At 53.5% G+C, this 23,107-nt stretch overlaps 1 protein-coding gene across 11 annotated transcripts in view; it reads right to left on the reverse strand.

Moving 5' to 3' along the window:
- The window catches only part of POC1A (POC1 centriolar protein A), an 81,411-nt gene that overhangs the window by 49,328 nt on the left and 8,976 nt on the right, over positions 1 to 23,107 (reverse strand). For all 11 annotated transcript variants that reach the window (XR_006696080.3, XR_012431234.1, XM_045386155.3 and 8 more), the window contains exons 7-8: positions 15,430 to 15,563; positions 2,197 to 2,265 (exon numbers count right to left, since the gene is read on the reverse strand). Coding sequence is in view for 9 of the 11 variants with exons in the window: in XM_045386155.3 (XP_045242090.1) it covers positions 2,197 to 2,265; positions 15,430 to 15,563 (203 nt within the window). In the remaining 2 variants the exon portion in view is untranslated. The remainder of the gene's footprint in view (positions 1 to 2,196; positions 2,266 to 15,429; positions 15,564 to 23,107) is intronic.

Below are 23,107 nucleotides of genomic sequence, written 5' to 3' on the forward strand. Positions count from 1 at the left end.
CTGCCTCTGTACTAAAATAGAAGCTCCTGCGGGCGGTGGCCTGGCTTGTTACACTGTGAGAAGTGGTTAACACATGGACTTTAGGCCAGAACACGCCTTACTGAACGGCCCAAGGCAAGGGACTCAACCTCGTGCCTCAGTTCCTGCATCTGCGAGACAGGGATGAGCTTAGTTCCCATCTCACGGGGCTGCTGTGAGGCTCACAGGAGACAGTCTGGCGGACGCGGGCACACAGGAAGTACTCAGCAACACACTCGTCATCCCAAGGCTAACTCAGCCATGAAAAACACGTCCTATTCCGAGTGTCCTCCTATTAGCAGGACCATGTCCCTCGGCTCCTTGAACACAGCTGAGGGAGGCACCTGGCTGGGGAGCAAGAGTGCTCCCTGCTGGAGGCTGCTGGACACGCATGACGGTGTGCTTCCAGGGCCACTTCCAGGATGGCTGGCTTGGGCGTCACAGAGAACTGGGGAGTGTGTGGCCAGTGGTCACCTGAGGCCACAGAAAAACCACCGTATCCACACAAGATCAACACTCCATGTGCCCCAGACACCATCCCTGTCTGTCAGGACACAGCTGTGAACCTCGTTCTTCAGGAGGCTCTTCACCGCTGTCTGAGCAGCTCCACTGTTTCCTCTCCCACATGGATGGCATCTAGGGTCGTGCACATATCACCTTACAAATAGAACGTTAGCACACACGCACCCTTGTTTACAGGGTCTTCACGTCACTGTGCAAATCCAACTGCTGAATAAATGAATAAATTCCTAATAGTAGAGTGGTTATCATGAATGCAAATAGACAATGTCAGTGTCACTCCGAAAAAGCTCAGAGTAGATACTAAACAGGCAGCCTGGGAGCTGATAGCAGCGCTGCTGGACCTACTTTCCACCAGGCTGCCTCTCCTACTATGTCAGTTGATTCTACCATGACTCTATTTACTGTATGAAGTTACCAGTTTCCCGTCTTCTAAGCAATAAGCCAGGCCTCACGCTCAGGGAAGGCTCAGGAGTCACTTTTGCCTTCCTCCTCCCTCGTCTGCTAGAGCAGGACTGGTGCTGGTGCGGGAAGACGCCTGCTGTCTCTAATCCAGGCTGTGGTCAAACAGCCGCCAACTACCCTCTGCCTTACTGGAAGAGACTCAACCAAAATTGGTAGATTTGGCTGAGACCAGGACTCATGTAGGCCAATAGGACTTTTCTAGGCTGCGCAGCCAGAGTTAAGAGACTGGGCAGCAGTGGAATAAACATTCTCAGCATGCATCAGGTCAACAGTGGCACAGAACAGCCACTCTTTCCTCCTTGCCTCATCAGGGGCTGTGGTTCTCTGGGCGAGAGGACCATGCGGACACTGGAGAAAGACTGCTGATGGGTGGACTCTTCAGTGCTTCTGGCCTCCACAGTGCCAGGGTCTGGACTAGGCCCTAGAAGCAGGGTGCCTGCCAGGAGACAGGTCATTGGTGATTAGCCATCAGGGCACAAGGCACCAGGGCTGACAGGCTGAAGCCTCAGAGCAGAGGGTGACAAGGTATGATAGGACCTCTTCACAATGTCCTCTCTCTGCAGCCAAAAGTAATGAAAATGCTGACCCCTCAAACAGTGTCCAAGTGGGCTGGGAGCAAAGGACAGCAGATGACAGAGTAGAGGCTTCCAGGGCAGGAGAATGGCTCTGAAGTGAGACATGCCCCGGTGCCTGCCCCAGCTCTAGCATCTGCTGGGACTTAGTTTCCTCATCTACAGCATGGGGAGATGAGAGGGCCTCATCTCCCACATGGAGATGTCACGAGAATTAAATGAGGTATGAAGCTCTTGTCACATTGGCCATATTCCCAGGCCTGCAGTAAGATCATATTAATAATAATCATTATCTATTTGTTTAGAATCAGGAAAAGAACTAAAAAAACAACTTTTCACGACAACCATAGCCCAGTCTCCTTCCACTAAATGCTAGCCTGAGCAGTAAGGATTCTGAGATGCGGCCATGAGGTCGGCACCTGCAGGAGGGCCATTCTGGGGTGGCAAGGGCCCTGGATCTGGGCACACCCACCTCAAGCTCCATCAGGGCCTTTTTAGTCGCTGAAAGCCACCAAGGAAGCTGGCGAAACCCAGCTCATCCCCCAAACACCCTGTTTGGTTCTGAGCAGAAATCAGCTCTGATTCCTTTCTTCAACATTTCATTCGACTGCTCTCTACTTACTTGTTCATCAGAGCCTCCAGAAGCAAAGTACTCCCCCGTTCTTGAAAAGGCAACAGTGGTGGCTGGTCCCTGGCAGAACAAACAAAAAATAACACACATCAAAGGTCATTCTCGATTCTAAATGCACAGGAAGAAAACGAGACGTTCCTGAATGAAAGCAGCAGCAGGATAAAGGACCGAGAGCCCACTCAGCCCACAGTCCTCCATAACCTGTAGCCCAGGAGCCTGCCTGTGGCCAGGTGCAAGCACCACTGCTCAGGCCTCTATTCCTGAGCACTACAACAGGGACAAGGCCAGGCTATGAGAATGTGGGTGACAGAGATGAGTGAATGGGACAGTCTGCGCTGGCAGCCCTCCAGGGCTGGTCTCATCCCCACTTTTCCAGTAAGAAACCACAAGTCAGGGAGGTGCACTGAGTCACCCCAGCCATAGCACTGAGATGAGAATTTGGTCCCTTTGACTCAGACCAACCCCAACATCCAACATCTCCCCAACACTGCACAGCTGCTGACCAGAGAAATAGAGGATCTCCAAGGAAGAGCCAATGGCTCAAGCAGTCAGGGCACAGTTCAGGGCACAGGTGACAGAAAGGAGGTTTCCAAAGGTGCTTGGGCAGCAGAGCAACATGACATGTCTCTCTAATTCACTTTTCTTATGTTCAGGCCATGGGTAGTGATGTGCCCACTCTGGCTTCCCAGATGCTGAAGGTCTGTGTGACCATCTGAAGGGGAATGCCAGGCACATGCCAGGCCATACTCCAAGGGCTGGGGAGCAGTCCAGGCCAGGGGGGATGGGGGATGCATGAGCTCCTAGTAAAGGAGGGTTCTTCCCCACATACCTAAAATCCATCCCAGAAAGGTGCACAGAGTAACCATCTGTTTAGCTACAACACCATGACCACAGCCACCACCATCTCTTCCTCCCAGTCGAACATTTACTGTGGCCAGTACCTGGTATTCCCAAGCAAAATCAGATAAAAGAGGTTCTCTCCTAGAAGACAGCACAACCACTGTCAACAAGTCCACCTCAGTCCCCTCAGACCAGTGCAGGGAGTGGCAAGAGCCCCAACTGCCCATGAGAGGGGCTCTGGCAGCACATCTACAGCTGACCCATCAGTGAGAGGAATACTGGGAGATGCCTTCCACTCAATGCCAGAAAAGACCAGCCAAGTTCTGGGAGGGAAAAGGGACCCGAGGCCGTAGAGGAAGGCAACTTTTGTACCCCAGAGAGACAGGCAGGTTGAGAGGCCTCAGACACACTGGACAGCAGGGAGTATGCCCACCCACGCTTCCAGAGTCCACCTTCGGCTCTTCCTCTCAGAGGTGCTCATAACAGGGGTGATGAAAAAAGTGACTACAGCACTGGTGAACACTGAGCACTCAGGTGCTCAGAGCACAACACCTGCATTTACCCACTGAATCCTGAGAGAACAGTCTGTGTGGTGACCCTCAGTCCACTTCTGTTGCTATAACGGAATATCTGAGACTAAGTAATTCATAATGAGCAGAAATGTATTGGCTCACAGTTCCAGAGGCTGGGAAGTCCAAGATCAGGGGGCCAGCATCTGGCAAGGGCCTTCTTGCTGAGTCATCCCACGGCAGAAGGGCAAAGAGAGGGTGAAAAAGAAAAGGGGGCCAAACTCATCCTTTTCTAAGAAACCCACTCCCGTGGTAACAAACCCACTCCTGCAAGAATGGCATTAATCCGTACATGTGGGCATGGCCTCATGACCCAAACACCTCCCATTATGCCCCACCTCCCAACAACCCCACACTGGGGATCAAGTTTCTAATACATGAACTTTGGGGAACACATTCTAACCACACTACCTTTCCTAAGGGTGCCATGTCCAAGTGCAGGGAACAAAGCCTGAGAGGACACAAAGACAAAGCCTCTGGACTACACCTGTCCTCCTGACTTCTTCACACAGGTAGAGCTACAAGGGCCCAGGAATGCCCCACTCCCAGCAGCCCTGGGAATCCTAAGCCACCATTAACCAGGATAATATAGATCCACTTTTACTAATAGGGGAACAATGCCCAATAACATCAGTGAGGGTGAAATCCCAGGTGTAAGACATCACGGGCTGTGTGGCCCCTGCTCATGCAGGGCCTGAGTGCAGGATGGGGGCAGGGCATCCATCACTCAGATACCCTTTCAGGTGGACAGTCACCAAGGGGTTAACAGAGGCATGTGAAGTAATTTCAGGTAACTTTTAGTTGATTCTTAGAAATGTTGTCATTTTCCATTACTTTGAACCTTTTTTTTGGAGGCAGAGTCTCACTCTGTCGCCCAGGCTGGAGTGCAGTGGCGCAATCTTGGCTCACTGCAAGCCCCGCCTCCCAGGTTCATGCCATTCTCCTCCCTCAGCCTCCCAAGTAGCTGGGATTACAGGCACCCGCCACCATGCCCAGCTAAATTTTTTTTGTATTTTTAGTAGAGACGGTGTTTCACTGTGTTAGCCAGGATGGTCTCGATCTCCTGACCTCGTGATCCGCCCATCTTGGCCTCCCAAAGTGCTGGGATTACAGGCGTGGGCCACTGCACCCGGCCATGAACTTTTTTTTTTTTTTTTTTGAGACAAAGTCTGGCTCTATCGCCCAGGCTGGAGTGCAATGGTGCAATCTTGGCTCACTGCAACCTCCGCCTCCTGGGTTCAAGCAATTCTTGTGCCTCAGCTTCCCAAGTAACTGGGATTGCAGGCGCCCTCCACCACACCCGGCTAATTTTTGTATTTTTAGTAGAGACGGGGTTTCGCCATGTTGGCCAGGCTGGTCTCAAACTCCTGGCCTCAAGTGATCCACCCTCCTCGGACTCCTAAAATGCTAGGATTACAGGCATGAGCCACCACACCTGGCCTACTTTGAATTTTTTTTCCTTTTTTTTTTTTTTTTTTGAGACAGAGTCTCACTTTGTTGCCAGGCTAGAGTGCAGTGCTGCGATCTCCATTCACTGCAACTTGTGCCTCCCTGGTTCAAGTGATTCTCCTGCCTCAGCCTCCCGAGTAGCTGGGATTACAGGCACGCGCCACCATGCCCAGCTAATTTTTGTATTTTTAGTAGAGATAGGGTTTCACCATGTTGGCCAGGATAGTCTCGATCTCCTGACCTCGTGATCCACCCGCCTCGGCCTCCCAAAGTGCTGGGATTACAGGCGTGAGCAACCGCGCCCGGCCGGAATGTCAAAAAAGATGGGCCTTTTGCCTGCCCAGAGCTCACTGAGTAATGGCAGGTTTCCAAGAAGTCACAGTAACTAAGGGACAAATACTTGCAGGTCACTCTCCTTTCCTGTCATGGCTCAACCACCAGATGCCAAGTTGGGAAAAGGTGGTGGAGTCAGAGCAGCAGCAACAGCAGCAGAACCAACAAAGCCCTCAGCTCAGCAGGGGTCAGGACCAGAGCGCAGGCATTGGGAGCCCTGCAGATAAGGAGTGGAGTGCTAGCGCTCCCTCCCCAGACCAAGCCCCAGGAAGCTCCAGGGATGAAGCGAGTGATAAGCTATGTGGATCTGGAGTCCTTGTCCTCCCTAACAGTGCCTGTTTACCAAGAGGACCAAGCAGCTCCTGCTCCAGGTACCTTCCACAAAGCCTCCTGTTCCTCTGTCTAGCAGCCCAGGGCACTCAGAGGACAGCACAGAGAACACCTGGGCTCTGCTGTGGGCCAAAGCCAACATGTACTGTAAAAGAGACGGTCCACTGCTGACATGCTTCAGGGCCCAGCCTTGGAGGCTCCAGATCACTTCGGGCCCTGCCAACCTTCCAGGCTCTCTCCTTCTCCCCAGCCCCGGTGCTCCTCAAACACCATGAGGTAGACAGAAAAGGTGCTCTCTTTCTCTATATTCTTTCTGCTGTCGCCTGCAGTGAGTTCTTAATTCAGGTATTTTCAATCTTTTTTTGGTTTTATATAAATTCATTTAAGGCTACAAATTTGCCTCTGATGACACCTTCAATAGATCCTGGAAGTTTCCAGTATGCAACATTTTCAGTCATTCCCTTCCAAATGTTTAGTTTCCACTGCAATTTCCCCTTCAGCCCATCGGTTGTTTGGGAGTGCATTCTAGAATTTCCAGGCTGGGCATGGTGGCTCACACCTGTAATCCCAGTATTTTGGGAGGCCGAGGCAGGAGGATCATTTGAGGTCAGAAGTTTGACACCACTCTGGTCAACATGGCGAAACCCTGTCTCTACTAAAAATACAAAATTAACCAGGTGCGGTGGCGTGCACCTGTAATTCCAGCTACTCCAGAGGCTGAGGCAGGAGAATCACTTGAACCTGGGAGGTGGAGGTTGCAGTGAGCCGAGATCATGCCATTGCACTACACCCTGGGTGACGGAGTGAGACTCTGTCTCAACAATAAATAAAATAAAATAAAGTTTCCAAACCATAGGTGCTTGAGGAGTCTCTTCTTATCATTGCCAGCAGCCAGATATGATACATGTTCTCGGAGACTGTTCTACCCTCATGATGGCTTATTCCTTTTATTTAATCAATCACTCTTCATGCATCAGGGTATCTACTTGGGGCAGGGATGTTGCCAAGTCCATCCTCTCCAAAGGCAAGACCTGTCTCTGGGTGTTTCTCCACACCCCTGAGGACTCCTCTAAGTAGCGGCTCCTGGCTGGGCCTTCAGCAGTGTGGATGCCAGCCTGTCCCCAGCCACCAGAGGTGTCCACCTGTGGGAAGCCCTGGTCTCCCTCTGACTCCAGGCCAGGTTCACCAGCAGGGATGCCTCACAGGCTCAGTAAGGGCCTCCCTCCCTAACGTGAAAGACCAGGCAGAGTCTTCAGGGAGATGGTCCTGCTTCACCAGTCATGAACCCAGACGCAGCCTGGCCTCCCTGCTACTCTCCCTGCTGACCGGGCCATACCTGGCCCTGGAGCTTGGCTGGACCCACAGTCAGTCATTTTACCACACATCACCATCCGTTGCCAATTTCCAGACCCAAAAAGGACCCACATCACTTAGTTTCTTCAAACAACAAAGTATCAACAGAGAAAGTTTTTTTTTTTTAAGGCAAAACAAAGGAGCCCATGGTGGTTAGATTTCACAGTCGTGCTGGCTCTCGCTCCACTGCTCTGGCAGCTCACGGTGACCTCGCTGCTCTCCTCATCCTCCTCACCTTCTCCCACCTGACTCTCGGAGGCCCCTGTGTGCCTGAACTGTGACTGCATGCCCACAACAGCTATGCTGGCAAACCCACCACCACCTCTCAAGAGTTGCAAAATCTTTTTTGTTGGCTCTCATATGCAGTCTTCCAGTGAACAAATAGGACTGTCACACCACATGCCCCTCAGTCAGAGGTAAAAGCAGAGTGGACATCACACAGAGAATGGAACTGGGGAGGCCCAACAGGCCTCTGGGGTGAGTGCTGTGGTCTCCGACCCCTGTGCTCAGGCAGAGAAACAGCAATCCAGCCCACTGGGATGCTTCTTCCAGAGCCCCACCAGGAGGCTCCTGTACTCACTTACCAGGGTCTGCTATGAGCTGGGCTCTCGTGGCTGAGTGGGGCCCATAGGAGGCCATCATAACTCCACGGATGGGGAGTAACCTCCTGGCCCTGGCTGAAGACACCTGCTCCCAGCCCTCATCTTTGGGCTGCTGGCAGGGGACAGAGGGCCAGGCCGACCTCTTGGTTTCTTAGGGTGAAGTAAATGAGCCGTTCTCTCTCTGCATGTCCTCTCACCTCTCACAGGAGGTGTCCAACCACCCAAGCCAGGTGTGACCCTCCTGAGCATCAAAACGGTCCTCCAAAATGCCTAGACAGGAGCTACAGAGCTCTCACAGAAACAAGGGAGGGGCGGCCCACTCCCAGAGCTGCCCTCCACCTGGGGTGGCCAGAGGGATGGCCCACTGGCCCAGCCACTGTCACACGGCCACCTCCCCTCCTTGAGGGTGCGCCCCCTTTGCTGCTGCTTTCCCAACCTCAACCTAGGGCCCAGCATGGCGCAAGCACCCCGTAAGCACCAATGGGTCCCCTACTCTGAGCCTGCAAGTTCCCACCAACTAAGCCTCCAAGCATAGCCCTGAACACAGACAGCAGCGCCTCTGCAGGTCGGGGTCCAGGGCAGGGGCTGCTCATCCACACGGGGTCGGGGGGGAGGGTGGCGGGGGCGCATGGCACCGCGTGCAGCTCAGTCACTCTACAGCAAAACACACACCAACTGCACAGCCACAAGTACCAGATTTAACTCCCCACCCACAACCCGCCCACCATCCTCTCCCAAATAGCTCTAGAGAACTTAAACCAAGTAAGTGTGGCTCAGGATTATGTTTCAGAAAATACAGAAAGATAAATCTGTATTTCTAGCACACTGCCCCCCACGCTTGCCACACATGGGGCTGTGAGGGCCTCACATGGGGCATGAGGCTCTGAACAACAGTGGTAGTTGGTAGGGAAGCCCTTCCCTCTCCTGACCAATGTTCCTTTCTATAAAATGAGGCGGCGAGATGGGATGATGAGGCTCCATTGCAGCTCTGACAACCCAAGTCTGTATGACATCCAGTGAGAGGCAGGGACTCCCTTTCCTCCTGCTTAACGTCACAGTCGTGTCATACCCCCTGACCAAGACTTCCCAGAGCTCAAATAGGGCACTGGCACCAGTGCCACCACGCGGGTTTCCTGATCCACCAGCCATCCTCCAGGAGTCAGGCCCTCGAGATGACTGGAAGGACAGGCCTGACAAAGGGCAGTGCACATGGACATGTACACCAAGGCACTCGGCAAAGCAAACGCATGAGGGCAGCTGGTGGGGACACCGAGTCTGGGTCGGGGAGTCTCCCCAGCCCACCACCAGGGGACAGATTCCAGGAGCTGCGTGACGAAAGAAGTCAAAGCAAAATGTTCTGGGGAGACAACAACCCTAAGCAAAAGTAAAAGCCAGGTGAACCCATGAGAGATTCCGAAGGTGCGCAGGAGAGGAAACACGCTTGCCTCCAACCCCGGGGCAGAGGCCACAGCCCTATGCTGGGAATGGGGCAGCTAAGGCACCAGACACCCCCAAGGACCTGTTTTCCTGATAAACAGACTGCCCACCCACTCAGCATCACCAGGACCGTGTCCACAACAGAAACTTCTAATGCCCTTTTAAAGAGCTCTCACCTAAAATGGCATTGTGTCATTTTCTGTGAGCTCAAGTGGAAAGTGATTAACATCTATGAGGACTTAGTGTGTCTGGTGCTGGGAAATTTAGACATGTCCTCTCCTACCATGAGGCAGACAATGGGATGCCAGTCTCACAGATAAGAAAAGAGGCTCAACAAAGTCAAGGTCTTGCCCAGTGTCACAGAAAAAGAGGCAACACTGGAATCATCTGACCCAGTGCCCAAGCCCATTCCTCCCCTCCTGAAGCTCAGGCTGTTTCAGATAAACAAGACGGGAGAGGACCCACAGTTTTTCAAAACCGGAAATGGGTGGGTACAAACTGTTTGTTCCTAAAAATACTGGGGTTTTCCTGAGAAAGCTAAGTATCATCCCCACCAGACAAGGCTGTGTAACCTCCCCAGCTGAACACATCCCAGCACTTGGCCTCAATCAAAGATGTTTGCAAAGGTGACTGTGCAGGCTCTAGTGTTCCCAGGGCAAAGGATGCGGAAGGAGGGCAATGCACCATACCCTGCAGGCAGCACCTCCCCCATCTGTCCACTCTCCTCTCAGGGTGGGCAGATTTGAGAGGCAGAGGGCCCTTTGTCAACCCGAGTCCCCCCAAGCCAGGACTGCAGGAGAGAAGCACCAGAATTCTTCAGGGCCACAATAAACTTGTAACCAACGTCCACCCCTGCTATGGTGTGAATGTTTTTGTCCCCACCAAAATTGATATTGAAATTGAATCCCCAGCCAGGCATGGTGGCTCACGCCTGTAATACCAGCACTTTGGGAGACCGAGGAAGGTGGATCACTTGAGGTCAGGAGTTCAAGACCAGCCTGGCCAACATGGTGAAACCCTGTCTCTACTAAAAATGCAAAAAATTAGCCGGGTGTGGTGGCGTGTGCATGTAATCCCAGCTACTCAGGAGGCTGAGGTGGAAGGATCGCTTGAACCCGGGAGACGGAGGTTGCAGTGAGCCAAGATCGCGCCACTGCATTCCAGCCTGGGCGACAGAGTGAGACTCCATCTCAAAAAAAAAAAAAAAGAAAGAAATTGAATCCCCGAGGTAACAGCGTTGTGGCCTTTGGGAAGTGATTGAGACACAAGAGCTCCGCCCTCACGAAGGGGATTAGGTGCACTCACGAAAGGGCTTGACAAAGGGAGTTTGGCCCTTTCCGCCCTTCCACCTTCTCCATGTGAGGACAGTGTTACTCCCCTCAGATGACGCAGCATTCAAGTCCCATCTCAGAAGCAGAGAGCAGCCTTCCCCAACGCTAGTACCTTGATCTGGGACTTCCAGCATCTGGAACTGAGAAATAACTTTCTGTTCTTGATAAGTTACCCAGTCTCAGGTATTTTACTACAATAGCACAGAACAGACTAAGACAACCCCTTACTCTCACAAAGTGAGCCTGCCCAAACAAAAGGCCTCTCAAATGGGCCGATGTGTGCCACTCATGTGCTAGAGAGCCACCAAACCACCTGCACGCTGATGCCTGGCTGATGAGCTGCCCTCAACACCAGCACACAGGTCCAGCCCAGGAGACCCAGGACTACACTGGGTGATCCTCATCTTAGCCGGCACTTGGCAAGTTCCTCTGTCCTGGCGCTCTCTGTACCTTAGGAGACAACTGAAAGGTACATTGGGGTGAGTCTGGCCTCAACTCAGACAATAGAGTTGCGGCCCAACAGCACTGCACCCTGACCCGCCTTTCTCTATCCCGAACCTCCCCCACAGTTTCCCCAGAGGGCTTGCTGGGGCCCTTTTCCTGGCACCTGCAGAGCCCCCACACTCGGGTCAAGGTCTGCCTCATCCCACAGCAGCTCTCTGTGGCCAACCTCACTGCTGCTCACCCCCAGCCTACACTGTCCACTTCTCAGATGCAGAAATGGAAGCACAAGGGAGTTGCTGCCCCACTGGCCCTAAGATTCAGTGGCCCTCTCTCCCACAGCTCTCCCAAGCCAACTCTGAGGACACAGCAGGTCCTCTGCATCCAAACCAAAGTTTCATGGGGCTCCCTTCTGCTGGATCAGAATGGGGTCATGTAGCAGCGAGATGGGGACACAAGCCAACATAAGCCTGCTGGTTCCCTACCCAGACCTGTGAGCTAAACACAAGAGTGACATCTGTGGGAGTTATGTGGATCTCATGAAGACAGATTAGACTGGTGGTTACCAGGGCTGGGATGGGGAAGGGGAGCCAGGGAATGAAGGGGTGCAAAAAAGAGAATATAAATATATTTATTACCACTGAACTGTACACTTAAAAATGGTAAAGATGGTGAATTATATACATATACGTTACCCCAATAAAAACAAATAAATAAGAACAAGAAGGTCGGATGCAGTGGCTCAGGCCTATAATCCCAGCACTTTGGAAGGCCGAGGCAGGTGGATCACCTGAGATCAGGAGTTTGAGACCAGCCTGACCAACATGATGAAACCCCATCTCTACTAAAAATACAAAAATTAGCCGGGTGTGGTGGCGGGTGCCTGTGTAATCCCGGCTACTTGGGAGGCCTCAGCCTCAAGCAGGAGAATCATCTGAACCCGGGAGGCAGAGGTTGCAGTGAGCCGAGATCACCCCACTACACTCCAGCCTGGGCAATAGGGCGAGACTCTGTCTCTGAAAGAATGAATGAATGAATGAAACAAGAGTGAAATTACAAATGGAATTTTAAAAGTCATATGTACATGTGATAGAAATTGCATAGACGCAGGTACTTGTCCCAGCTCTGGCACACTAGGAGTCACAAGACGCCCTACTAATCCAGACAGCTCTCATTTTCACCACCTGGACTCAAAAAAAAAAATGCTTTCCAACCTGCCATCTTCCTTATCCATAGGACAGAAGCCTCAGGCACCCGAGACCCACTCAGGAGCCCCGGGCTGCTCAGCCACACAGTTCAGGAAGTGGCCGATAGCAGCTGCACTCCATCAAGCCCTTGGCCACCAGGACCCCACCACATTGCCACCTCCCGGAACAGAATGTGAAAGATGTAGTCACCAAAGAACCAGCTGCACATCTTCCTGGAAGGTCTGGGTGAGTGGGAGCCCATGAGGACTCTACACCTGCTGCAGAGTGCCCAGGCGGAACCCAGCCCCTTTGTCAGCAGGCCCCTGTGATGTGGCCCCCCAGCCAGGCCCTCAACAGTCATGAACATCCTTGGAACCAGTTGCATGACAACACAGGCCCAGCCCCTACGGATTTCTACCCCCAGCTGGAGCAAAGCCGCCTCTGATCCTAGCCACAGATCTCCATAAGCACTAGGTATTCTGTCCAGTCAGTGGACCCTGTATCTCAACCAAATGCCCAAATTAAGGCTGCTTAATTGCACTATGCTCCCTTAGGAAGCCACCATTAGCTGACTCTGTGTTTTGGAGGGTTTTCTGTTTTGAGACAGTGTCTTGCTTTGTCACCCAGGCTGGAGTACAGTGGCACAATCACAGATCACTGCAGCCCCAGCTTCCCAGGCTCAAGCAATCCTCCCACCTCAGCCTCCCCACAAAGTGCTGGGATGATAGGCGTGAGCTACCGCACCTAGCCCATTAGCTGACTCTGAGTCACTCCAAACCCAGGGGCAGAGCTAAGCATGACAAGGAGCCACAACAAACTCTGGCAGACCTGGGTCCCGGGGTGCCAGGCTGTGGTATGGAGGTGAGCTGGTCTTTGCTGGAAGTAAATAAGGCCTTCGCTTGGGCATCCCTGCCCCATACGTGCTAACACACTCACACCCCTACCTCAGCCTTCAGCCTGGCTCTTCAATTATGCTGCTGCACATCATTAGTAAGGACCCCAAAAGAAAGCTCTCTCAAGGCAGCAACCCACACTGCAGGTGGGAGGGGCACAGGAACCGGGCCAGGTTTGTCCGCAGCGGGACCTTTCAACCCAGGCCAGTATTGAGTTGCCACCACCAGTTGGAGTGCATGGTTGGTCTGACCATGGGTCTTAAAGAGGAGGGATGGGAGAGAATCAACCTCTAGAAAGGAGCAAGGATTAAAGCAAGTGCAGAGGTAGGGGCAGAGTCAGGGTGGCCCTGGGCAATTTGTCTTCTGGAATCAGTTTGCAGAACCCTGAGCAAGCCAGGCCCAGGGGTTCCTACACCTGGATACCTGAAGTGCCCCACAGAGGGGCTGGGTGTCATCAGTATCCCAAGACAAAGAGCCCCTAAAACTTGTGGTAAATCAATCCTGAGTTCCTGTATTTGATAGGGAGTTTAGGGGGCTGGGAGTAGAAAATAATTCAAGGCCCATACCCTGACTCCCACCTTCATCTGAGCTGTACCCTGGGAGATGGGCAGGGCCTACCCACCTTCACCTGCCCTCCAAGTACTTCCTAAGATTCAGCCTACCTCTCAGCCAGCCTAACTTGTCTCATGCTGCCTTCAGCTCTGTCAGCCTCCCTGTGGAGTCCCCCTCTGCCCAGGCCAGGAAGCCCAGGAAGTAGAGCTATAACATCCATTTCCTATCCCCGGTGCCCAGACCCATGAGCTAGAGAGCCGATGATGAATGAACAAACAGACAGATGGCAAAATGAACAGAGGTCGGTTCGTTTCTTGTCTTCTCCTTTCCTCTGGGCATTGTGAGCCTGGTGCCCTGAAGAAGAAATGACCCAGCCCTATCCACACCCCAAACCATCAGCTGTCCCTCGGCCAGGTTCCCATTTCTCTAGGTTTAATAGCAGACAAGCGACCACACAAGGGAATGCGCCATGGTCCTTGCTTCACTTCCCAGAGAGAACAATGTCGATAGCTTTCGTTTACGTGCCGGATGCGATGCCAGAACACCAGGAATGACATTTTAGATTTTAGATCCCACATTCAAGTGTTCTCAGACTAAGCGTGAGTTAGCTATTTAAGGAACACTCACAAAAAGAGGTGATCACTTGATAGGCATCTGTTTCAAACTGTTTCTGAGTTTTTTTTTTTTTTTTTTTTTTTAGGGGAGCAGGAATGGTAGCAGCATTCACATGATTTGCAAATGCCCTCCTGGGCATAAGATCCCAAACAGTAACACATGAATCTGAATAACTGGCTTGTCCAAGGGCTTGGCTCGTGAACAGGCTTACACCAGGGCCAGCAGCCACCCCCTCTGGATGTGTTGGCCTAGGGAGAACAGGCCCATTAGTCCTGCGCACTGGATATGTCTCTGACAGGGAAGGCAAGGGGTCACAACAAGGCTGGGGGCAGCAAGCAGCCTCCAGGCCCTGAGGAACCAGAAGAAAAGGCCTATGTCCTCAACCCCTAGTCATAGTCAAATGGCCCCCAGGTGCCCTAACTCAGATGGCAGTGGAAACACAAACAACAGCTCAGAAAGCACCAGGCTAGTCACCTCACACCTAGCTGATGGTCCAAGACACATAAGCACCCCCAGGGCCTCCCTCAGCCTGGCAGGCAGATTAGAGACAAACTTGAATTCAATGGACTCCAGACCTCCCATCCCAAGTGGGCATGGTGACTACACCCCAACAGGAGACATTCTGACAACTGCTCTGGTCACGAAGGCTCAGACACTACTTCCTAGTCGGAGTATTAGATGTGAAAGGCCCAGAGCCAGGCCAGCTCCTGGGAAGAACTGCATGTGGCCTACTCCCCACAGCCGGCCCCCAGGGGCCCAGCCCACCCAGGGAGACCAGGGAACTGGCTGCTTTGAAGCTCACTCAGAAAGGAGGCCTCTGCTTCCTTGATTCCATTCCAGGAATTCTCAAACAACAAACATAAAGAAGATTTCCCTTCTTCGGTTCAGCCTCTGCAAGACACCTGAGGTTGCCTCGGTGATGTCTGCCAGTCCGAGGGCCTCCAGAAAACCCCGATGTCAACTCAGAGCATGGGTTCCAAGGCTCAACTCAACCTCTGGACCAAGGGATAGCTGAGGCCATTAGGGGATAGATTCCATTCAGGCCCCTAGGGGTCAGCTTGCTAACCATGCCCAGATACAGCCCCCAACCCCTGACCAATTCAACTCTTATATACCCTTCTCAGCTGCACCAGTCCCAGGCCCAGCAATCTGCCCAGGTCACAGGGAAAGGCCTCCATCCATCTCCCTGCAGGCTGTGTGGGTGACAAGCCTGTTTCTGCATCTTGCCCACTGCCCAGACTGTGAGGGTACCACCACTCCACACCACTCAGCACCCGGCCGACACCTCTCACCTGATGCCCGTGGAGTGTGTAGAGCAGCCGGCCCTCCATCAGGTCCAGGATCTTCAGGGTCGAGTCACTGGAGGCCGTGATTAGGTAGTTTCCCGACGGGTGGAAAGAGAGCCCGTTCACTGCAGCACTGTGCACTAGGGGAAGGACATCAGTCAGGTGCTGGCTGGGAGGCACAGGGAGCACAGTTGAAGCCCGGGACAGGCAATCAGGGCCAACTGAGGCTCAGCACAGCCCTGATGGGGCTGGGTCAGGATGGTCATTGCTCAAAAGAGCTGTGGGGAACCCAACAAGGATTTCCCAGGAGAGGGGCACAATCAAAGAACAGGAAAAGGCCCATTCAGAGCCAAGGGCAGGCAGTAGAAGACAGGAAGACAGAAACGGATGCAAAAACCAGAGGCAGCAGACGATTCCTCCATCCTCTCCCACAGCAAGCGGTCAAGCTGGAGCAGAATAGAGCACTCAAACATACAAACATAGCCTTTGGTCTATCTGATATATTCTTTCTTTAAAGAAACCAAATGGAAAATAAAACCCTTGAAATGTCAATACAATGCCACTGCCATACAGGGAGGGCATGTGTGGGGGCAGATGAGCAGAAAGCTAAGACACCCTTAGGAACCAGTCAGGACTACGTTCCAACCCCAAGCCTCCTGCCTGCGCTCACCCCATGACCTTTTTTGAGAGACAGAGTCTCACTCTGTCGCCCAGGCTGGAGTGCAGTGGTACGATCTCAGCTCACTGCAGCCTCCGTCTCCTGGGTTCAAGAGATTCTCCTGCCTCAGCCTCCTGAGTAGCTGAGACTACAGGTGTGCCACTCTGTCCAGCTGATTTTTGTATTTTTAGTAGAGTTGGGGTTTCACCATGTTAGCCAGGTTGGTCTGAAACTCCTGACCTCAGGTGATCCGCCTGTCTCAGCCTCCCAAAGTGCTCAGATTACAGCCGTGAGCCACCACATCCATCCTGAGCAAGCATCTTGACTACACTGAGCCTCAATTTCTCCATCTGTACCAGAGCACCCATGTGTAAGGGGTGCTGTGGGGATGCTACTAAGTTAAGCACATGAGGCCTTTGCAGAGTGAGCCATCCAATGCCAACACGGATGTTCCTCTCCTTTGCCTTCTATGTTCCATGTAACCCCAGGTCCTGCCACGTCACCTACTCAACAGCTTGGCCCTGTCCATGACTCTCTTTTCCCTATCATCCCAGCCTAACCCCACCATCTTTTCTGGTGTCCCTCACACTCCAAGATCCGGCCACCCCAGCTGTGTCAATTCCCCCAGTCACAGAACTTTTTTACTCCTTGTTTCCAGTGGGCCTGAGAGACTCTTGCCCTCCCCTTTTCCTGATCTTAAAGCTTAGTACTGGAAGCTACCTCCTCCAGGAAGCCTCCCCTGGCCTCCCGATTAGGGCAACCCCCTTCATTTGTCCTTCCAAAACACCATAAGCCTGCCATCGGTTCACTCGTCACATTTACATGCAACTATCTGACTCACATCTGGATCTCCCATGAGACCATGAACTCCATCAGACAGGGGCGGTGTTGAGTCCCTGGCTCCCAACTCAGTGCCTGGCACCGAGTAGGACTCAGAAAGTGGTTGGTGAGCAGGTGCTTAAGTTGGGTATCCAGAAGCTCCAGCAGGTTACACAACCCTCCCTCAAGGCCAAGAGCATATTCTAGGTGAAGCTGGGGGCAGACCTGGGCAGTCTACATGCGGACAGAGCAACTCCACAGCCAATGCATGGATCAGCTGCATCACAGCCTCCTAGGGTGGCTTCTGAGGAAAACCCCAGTGTCTTTCTTCCCATTACCACAGGCCTGATGAGGAAAACCAGTGGGGCTAAAATAACCATGACCCTGCCAAGTCAGAATTGCTACTAACATAAAGGCAGACTCAAAATCAACTATCGTCTTAGCACTGAGAGGCTGCAAGAACTACTGGGTTGGTAAACACACCCAACACGAAACGGCCCTCAACAAGGCCCACAGGGTGCACACAGTCCCTCAGATGCCAGCCCAGCTGATGTGCTGATGTGCCAGGGAGTCTGGATACATGTTACCAGGCACACTTAGGGGGAGACAGCCAAGGTTTTACGTAACATGATATTTATATCTGAACAACACCCTCCAAGTGCCAGGATCTCCAGGAGGCAGCCTGGAGAGGGACCAGTGGGGTCCCTGAAGCCAGCTCTTGGGGGCAGATTTCAGAGATCGCCCCCACCACAAAGTCTGCACTGGGATGAAGGCCACCCCCACACCTCCTTGACCAGAAGCTGGCAGAGGAACAGCTGGTGGCAGGATGGTGCAGAAGGGAAGGCATGCTCAGGGAGCTCTGGGCTTCCCAGCACCACCAGGGTGGCAGGGTCAATGTATTGATGCCACACCAGGGGCCCCCACCTGGTCAAGTCCATCCAAGGGAAAGAATCTCTCCCAGAGGAAGGGCAACAGAAGCCCCACTCCACGTAAATGTCAGGAATACCCAAGCCTGGGTAGAAACACCTAGAACCATTTACTCCAGAAGAGGGGCTGGCCTGGCATACCAGGCTTTGGGGGATGCCCCAGACACCAGGACCCACCCCACCTTTCCCCACTTGCTCTCCTGCCTCATCCACTGGCCACGCCAGCCTCCACTCTCACTCCTCCTGCCTCTGTGGAGGTGGTGGAGAGTGGGCAGTCTATGGAGGCGTCATTGTAAGAACCACCCCTGCACGAGAGTCTACCATGGAGGCTAGGCTGCCCCATGAGGGCATGAGCCTTCGGTCATGATGCCTTGAGCGCCAAATGTCTGAGAATGATCCACTTTTTGTCAAGTCCAAGGCTGCAGGCCTCTTCTTGGCTCCATGGCAGATATCAGTGATGACACACACTGCCACCTGGATGGCAGCTGTGAGCTTGTGGCTCTTATCCCATCTCCACCCCAAAGAGAGAACCCTGACTCCAGGTCAGAGATACACCAACATCAAACTTCTACAGATCCTCAGGGGCCCAGGGACGAGGCCACCACGGCCCCTGCTCCCAAATACCAAGAACTAGTCATAGCTTGTGGGCAGCAGGTGGCCTAAGCAGAGACCTGAGTACACCCACTCCATGCTACTCTGCATGTAGAGGCCTGGGCAAATCTAGGCCCACTACCTGATGGGCTCCAAACCAGCCAAGGGCCCAGAGAAAGCCTGGGTGCCCAAGCAGGAGGTACCTCTCTGGAGGAGACCATGCCAGGGCCAAGCCCCACCCTAACATCCTTCCACAAAAGGACCACTCATTTTCCCCAGGGTGGTCTCTTGCGATGTGCAACTGGTGTTACCAGTGACACGGTGGCTCTGGGTTGACAAGAGGCTTTGGATTCATACCACAAAGGTTCTCTGATACCAGCAGCAAAGGACACCTAAAACACTCCTCTTTTTAAATGCCGTGTAAATGCTCACTTCAGGACGGTGGGAGAGTAGGTTGGCTAGACCAGGTGGGACAGCACCACTGTACCCCAATCAACCCTTTTAGTCTCAAAACACCAATTACAGGGTACAGCCCTGCCCTGCTAGCTGCAACCACTTAAAACCCTCCAGCTGGGCACGGTGACTCACGCCTGTAATCCCAGCAGTTTGGGAGGCCGAGGTAGGAGGATTGCTTGAGCTCAGGAGTTCAAGACCAGCCTGGGCAATACAGTGAGACCCCAACCCCATCTCTGAAAGAAAAAAAAAAAAGACAAAACCCTCCATGACCATGTATGAGGCCAGGCAGGGGTGCAGGGGTGCACTAAAGACCAATGGACAGAGAGCGTAGGACTCTATGAGTTCTTAGCCCTGCTGACAGCCAGCCAAAGAGACCACCTCTCCCAAGGAGCCTGGGGAGTAAATGACTAGAGTCACTGAAGTGCAAGGAGCGCAGCGTGAGACGGTCAACAGAATGCCAGACTCAAAGGCCCTGAGTTGGGGACTCAGACCCACAGCTGTGTGACTGTGGGCTGCATGCTCTGCATCTGTGAAATGGAGAGTAGACCTACCTTGCTGGCCACTCAGGCCTGTCACTGGATAATGGACCTGCACGTGCTATAAGCCACGAAGCACATTACAGGTTCTGGGATGGGGGCTGCTGCTCAGATGCCTGAACAGTCTTAATGTGGGCTCAGAGCATATGGAGCTAACCCATCACCACGGGGATTGGCATTCAAAGGGTTCCACCAGTCCATCAACTCCTTGCTGAATTGAGAAATCAGAACTGCTCTCTGCAGTGATAGGCTAGAGCCAAGAAACTCCTTGTCTGGCAGGAGAGTCAGCCAGCGCAAGACAAATGGCTCCAGCTGCCTCCAATAGCCCCAAACCCCAAGCAGGCTTCAACTCCAACCCTAGCGGGAACAGGAAGTGCCCTCACAGAACACAACCATGGATGGCTGGACACAAGCAGGTTGGGGCTTGCTAGCCACACACTGCAGTATCATTAACCAAATCCTCTCACAAGAGCCCATCAGCCTCCAACACCAGAAGGCCATTCTGGAAGTGCCTGCTGCCCATCCAGAGTCACTAGGGGAGACACTGAATGACACTGTGTCCATAGGTTTCCCTTGGGTTTCCTAGGGATCAGGGACAGAAAGCAGATCAGGCATCTTTTGCCAGAGTACTGGGAGCCCTTCCTGGGGAATGAGCCTACAAAGAGATTCTACTGCACCTATCGGGGTGGGGGAGCCACTTGGGTAAAGGGTTTCCCCTTAGTTTCAGCTAGAGGTTTTCTGGGGAGCCCCAAGACCAGAGCAGACCTGGTCATGTCCTCCCGTCAGGAGAGGATGAGAGGTATGTTCCCCCTACCCAGGGAGCTCAGATCAACCTGGCTCACTGCACCCCTAAGGGTCAGCCTAGAGGCTATGGGATGAGTCTGCTATCCTGTGAACACCCACTACTGGCCATGGCATTGAGCAGGGAGCTCAGGGGGAACCGGCTGTGTTTATGGGCACTCCAAATCCCGCTAAGCCTCCAATCTACACTAGGGATGGCTTAGGGATGAGACACTGCAGGCCCACTGAGAGGGTGTCATAAGAGGCAAGGCCAGAAGCAGACTGCAATCTCCCAGCAGGGCCTGTCAGCCCACACACTCAGCTCCACTCAGGACTCGGCCCCTGGGGCTCATCTGAGTCCACCCACACCTCCCCAACCCTGCCATCATGGAGATCCGCCCCTGCCCTCCACCAAGCCTGCTTCCTCCAGGACCCCGGCTCCCTCTCCCCAGTACCCACCACTCCTCGGCTGCTCTGCATCGCTCCACCTCCTGACAACCCTCTTCACGAGACCCCACCCTCCTTCGCTCTCCAGCCTCTGCCCTCCTCAGCTCTCCCATGCTGGGAGATGGGGCTCATACCTCTCACTCTGGCTGCTTTGTGGACCTTTATCTTCTGTGGCCCCCTCAATTATAGGGGCTCAGAATGTGATATCAGCCATTCTCACATCCCAGATCCCTGGGTCCAGCTGGCCCCTCCACCGCAACAGGGTCAGTTTCTCTGCTTCTACTCAATCTCTGCAACCCATCCCCGACTCTGATGCCAGCCCCCACTTTGATACCAGGCACAGCCAGACACCTACCCATCACTGGGGCACATGGGGCACACCAGCCCCCAGCCCCAGCAGACTCTGGACACCGCTATCCTCTAAGATGTCCTTCTTCCCTTCATACCTTAAATGATGAGGCCAGTCCTGGCACTGCCAATCAGGCCACATCTTTGGGACCCTGAGCTGGAGATGGCATCTGAGGCCCTTCCCAGAGGGCATCTGCTGTTATACCCATGAACACCAGGCCCAGGCTCCTGATCCATCAGAGATGGGCCTGGACCCTGCCAGGGTCACCTAGAGATCCTCTCCACCCAGTGTCGGGACTTATGTAGCACAAACCACATACCCAGTCCTGTGTTATAATCCTTATATGGCTTTTCCCATCAGAGCCTCACAAAGCCATGAGGAAGGCCTATCGCCACCCCCTTTACAGAAAGGAACCCAAGCATGTGCTCCTGACCGCTGTCCTGCCTCATCGCCTTCCACTCCCATCTCTCCCTGTCTAAGTCCTCCCTCCTCTGCACCTGCCCATGTTCCCCAGGCAGCTGTGCAGATGTGCCCCATCCCCGAGCTCCAGCCCTTCACTCAGGCCTGGCCCAGAGCAGAAGGCTGAAGGAGGGATGGGAGAGGTATGGGCTCCAAGTGGAGGCAAGCCCCACTGCTTTTCTATTCCAGAAGCCTCTGTCTGAAAGAGCATTGGTAACAAACCCCGGGGTTTCCTGTGCGGGGCGTGGGGCAGGGAAACAGGTTCTTGCGGCTGGCCCCTGCCACCTGGTGGTGCTGTAGGGTACTACAGGCCTTAACCAACCAGGTTGGCCTCACCAGACCAAACAGGACCAAGACAGTGTCATTGTCATCATCACTAACGTTGTATCTCCTTCCCCTCATTTTGTGCCAGCCACCCTCTCAATTCTTGATATGAAACAACTCATTAACCCTCCCAACACCTCCTGTGAGACAGGCCCCATCATTGTCCAAGAGGCCCCACAGAGTCAAATGACCTGCCCAACATCACACGGCCAGGAATGCTTTAAAAGCCGGCTGCGGAGCCCACTCTCCACCATGTGCTTTTCAAGACTAGGATCTTCTCCCCATTCTGGAAAGGCGTGCTCACCTCCATTACCCCAAAGAAAGTGCTGTCCTTGAACACCAAGAGTTAGCTAGGAAGGGTGTGCGTGTGGCAGGGGTAGGGGTAGAGTGGGGGGTGGTGGTGTCGGAGCCCCACACCTGTGTCCAGCCATGTACTTCCCATTTCAGGTGTGGTTTATGGAAGCAAGCCCAAGAACTTTAAGCTTAGTCCCAGGTTAACGACCACGATTCTTCAAACAACTCCAGCTCTGCCTTCCTTCCTGGTCTCTCCCTGGTCCAGTCTCACTTATCTCTGTTTTGTCAGCTGCACAATTCCCAATTTCTCCAATGACCCCTCACCAGCTCCCTTCCCTGAGCCCATCCTTGGAACTGGGGTGCCTCGTGGCCCTGCCCACTCATACTTGCTCTCAGGCCAGTTCCCTACCCAATACTCTCAGCTAACTCATCCTGGGCATGTCTAAGTCTGCCCTCGCCCTCCAACTCCCACCTGGAACTTTGCATGAGCCCATGTCCACTGCCTGCCACCCTGCCTTCCAAGGGCTACCATCCTGGGCCTGGCCCCTAGCTAAGTCAACCCTCCCTACGACTCTACATCTGTGGAGGACACTGTAAGACCAGAGGTGGCCATGGTCCCACCAATGCTGGCCTCTACTGACAGCCCTGTTCCCTTTACCACAGGTCAAGGGCTGTCACCTTGGCCCTGGAGGGCAGAGCCTCCATCACCAGGAAAGGCAAGTGGCATGCCCCTGAGAAGTGGTCCTCAAGCGAAGCCCTGGCCAGAGCCGCAGTGAGGACTCCCCATCTGGCCCTGCAGTACGTGTGAGACTCTGCCACTTCAGAGGTGGGCATCGAAGGCTCAGTGGAAGCCAGGTAGCACCAGGCTCCATCTCCTGGCCAAGGTTCCAAGCCAGGCCAGCCAGGGCACAGACTCTCACCCCTGGAATCCCAACAGACCCAGGATACCTTCCTGCCCAAGGCCATCTCAGTCCCATTTAAGCACTACAGCACAGAACAACATCCAACACCAGCACAGTCCCACTAGGGCTGCCCTCAGGCCCAG

The sequence above is a fragment of the Macaca fascicularis genome, chromosome 2 (assembly GCF_037993035.2).
Source record: "Macaca fascicularis isolate 582-1 chromosome 2, T2T-MFA8v1.1".
NCBI lineage: Eukaryota > Metazoa > Chordata > Mammalia > Primates > Cercopithecidae > Macaca > Macaca fascicularis.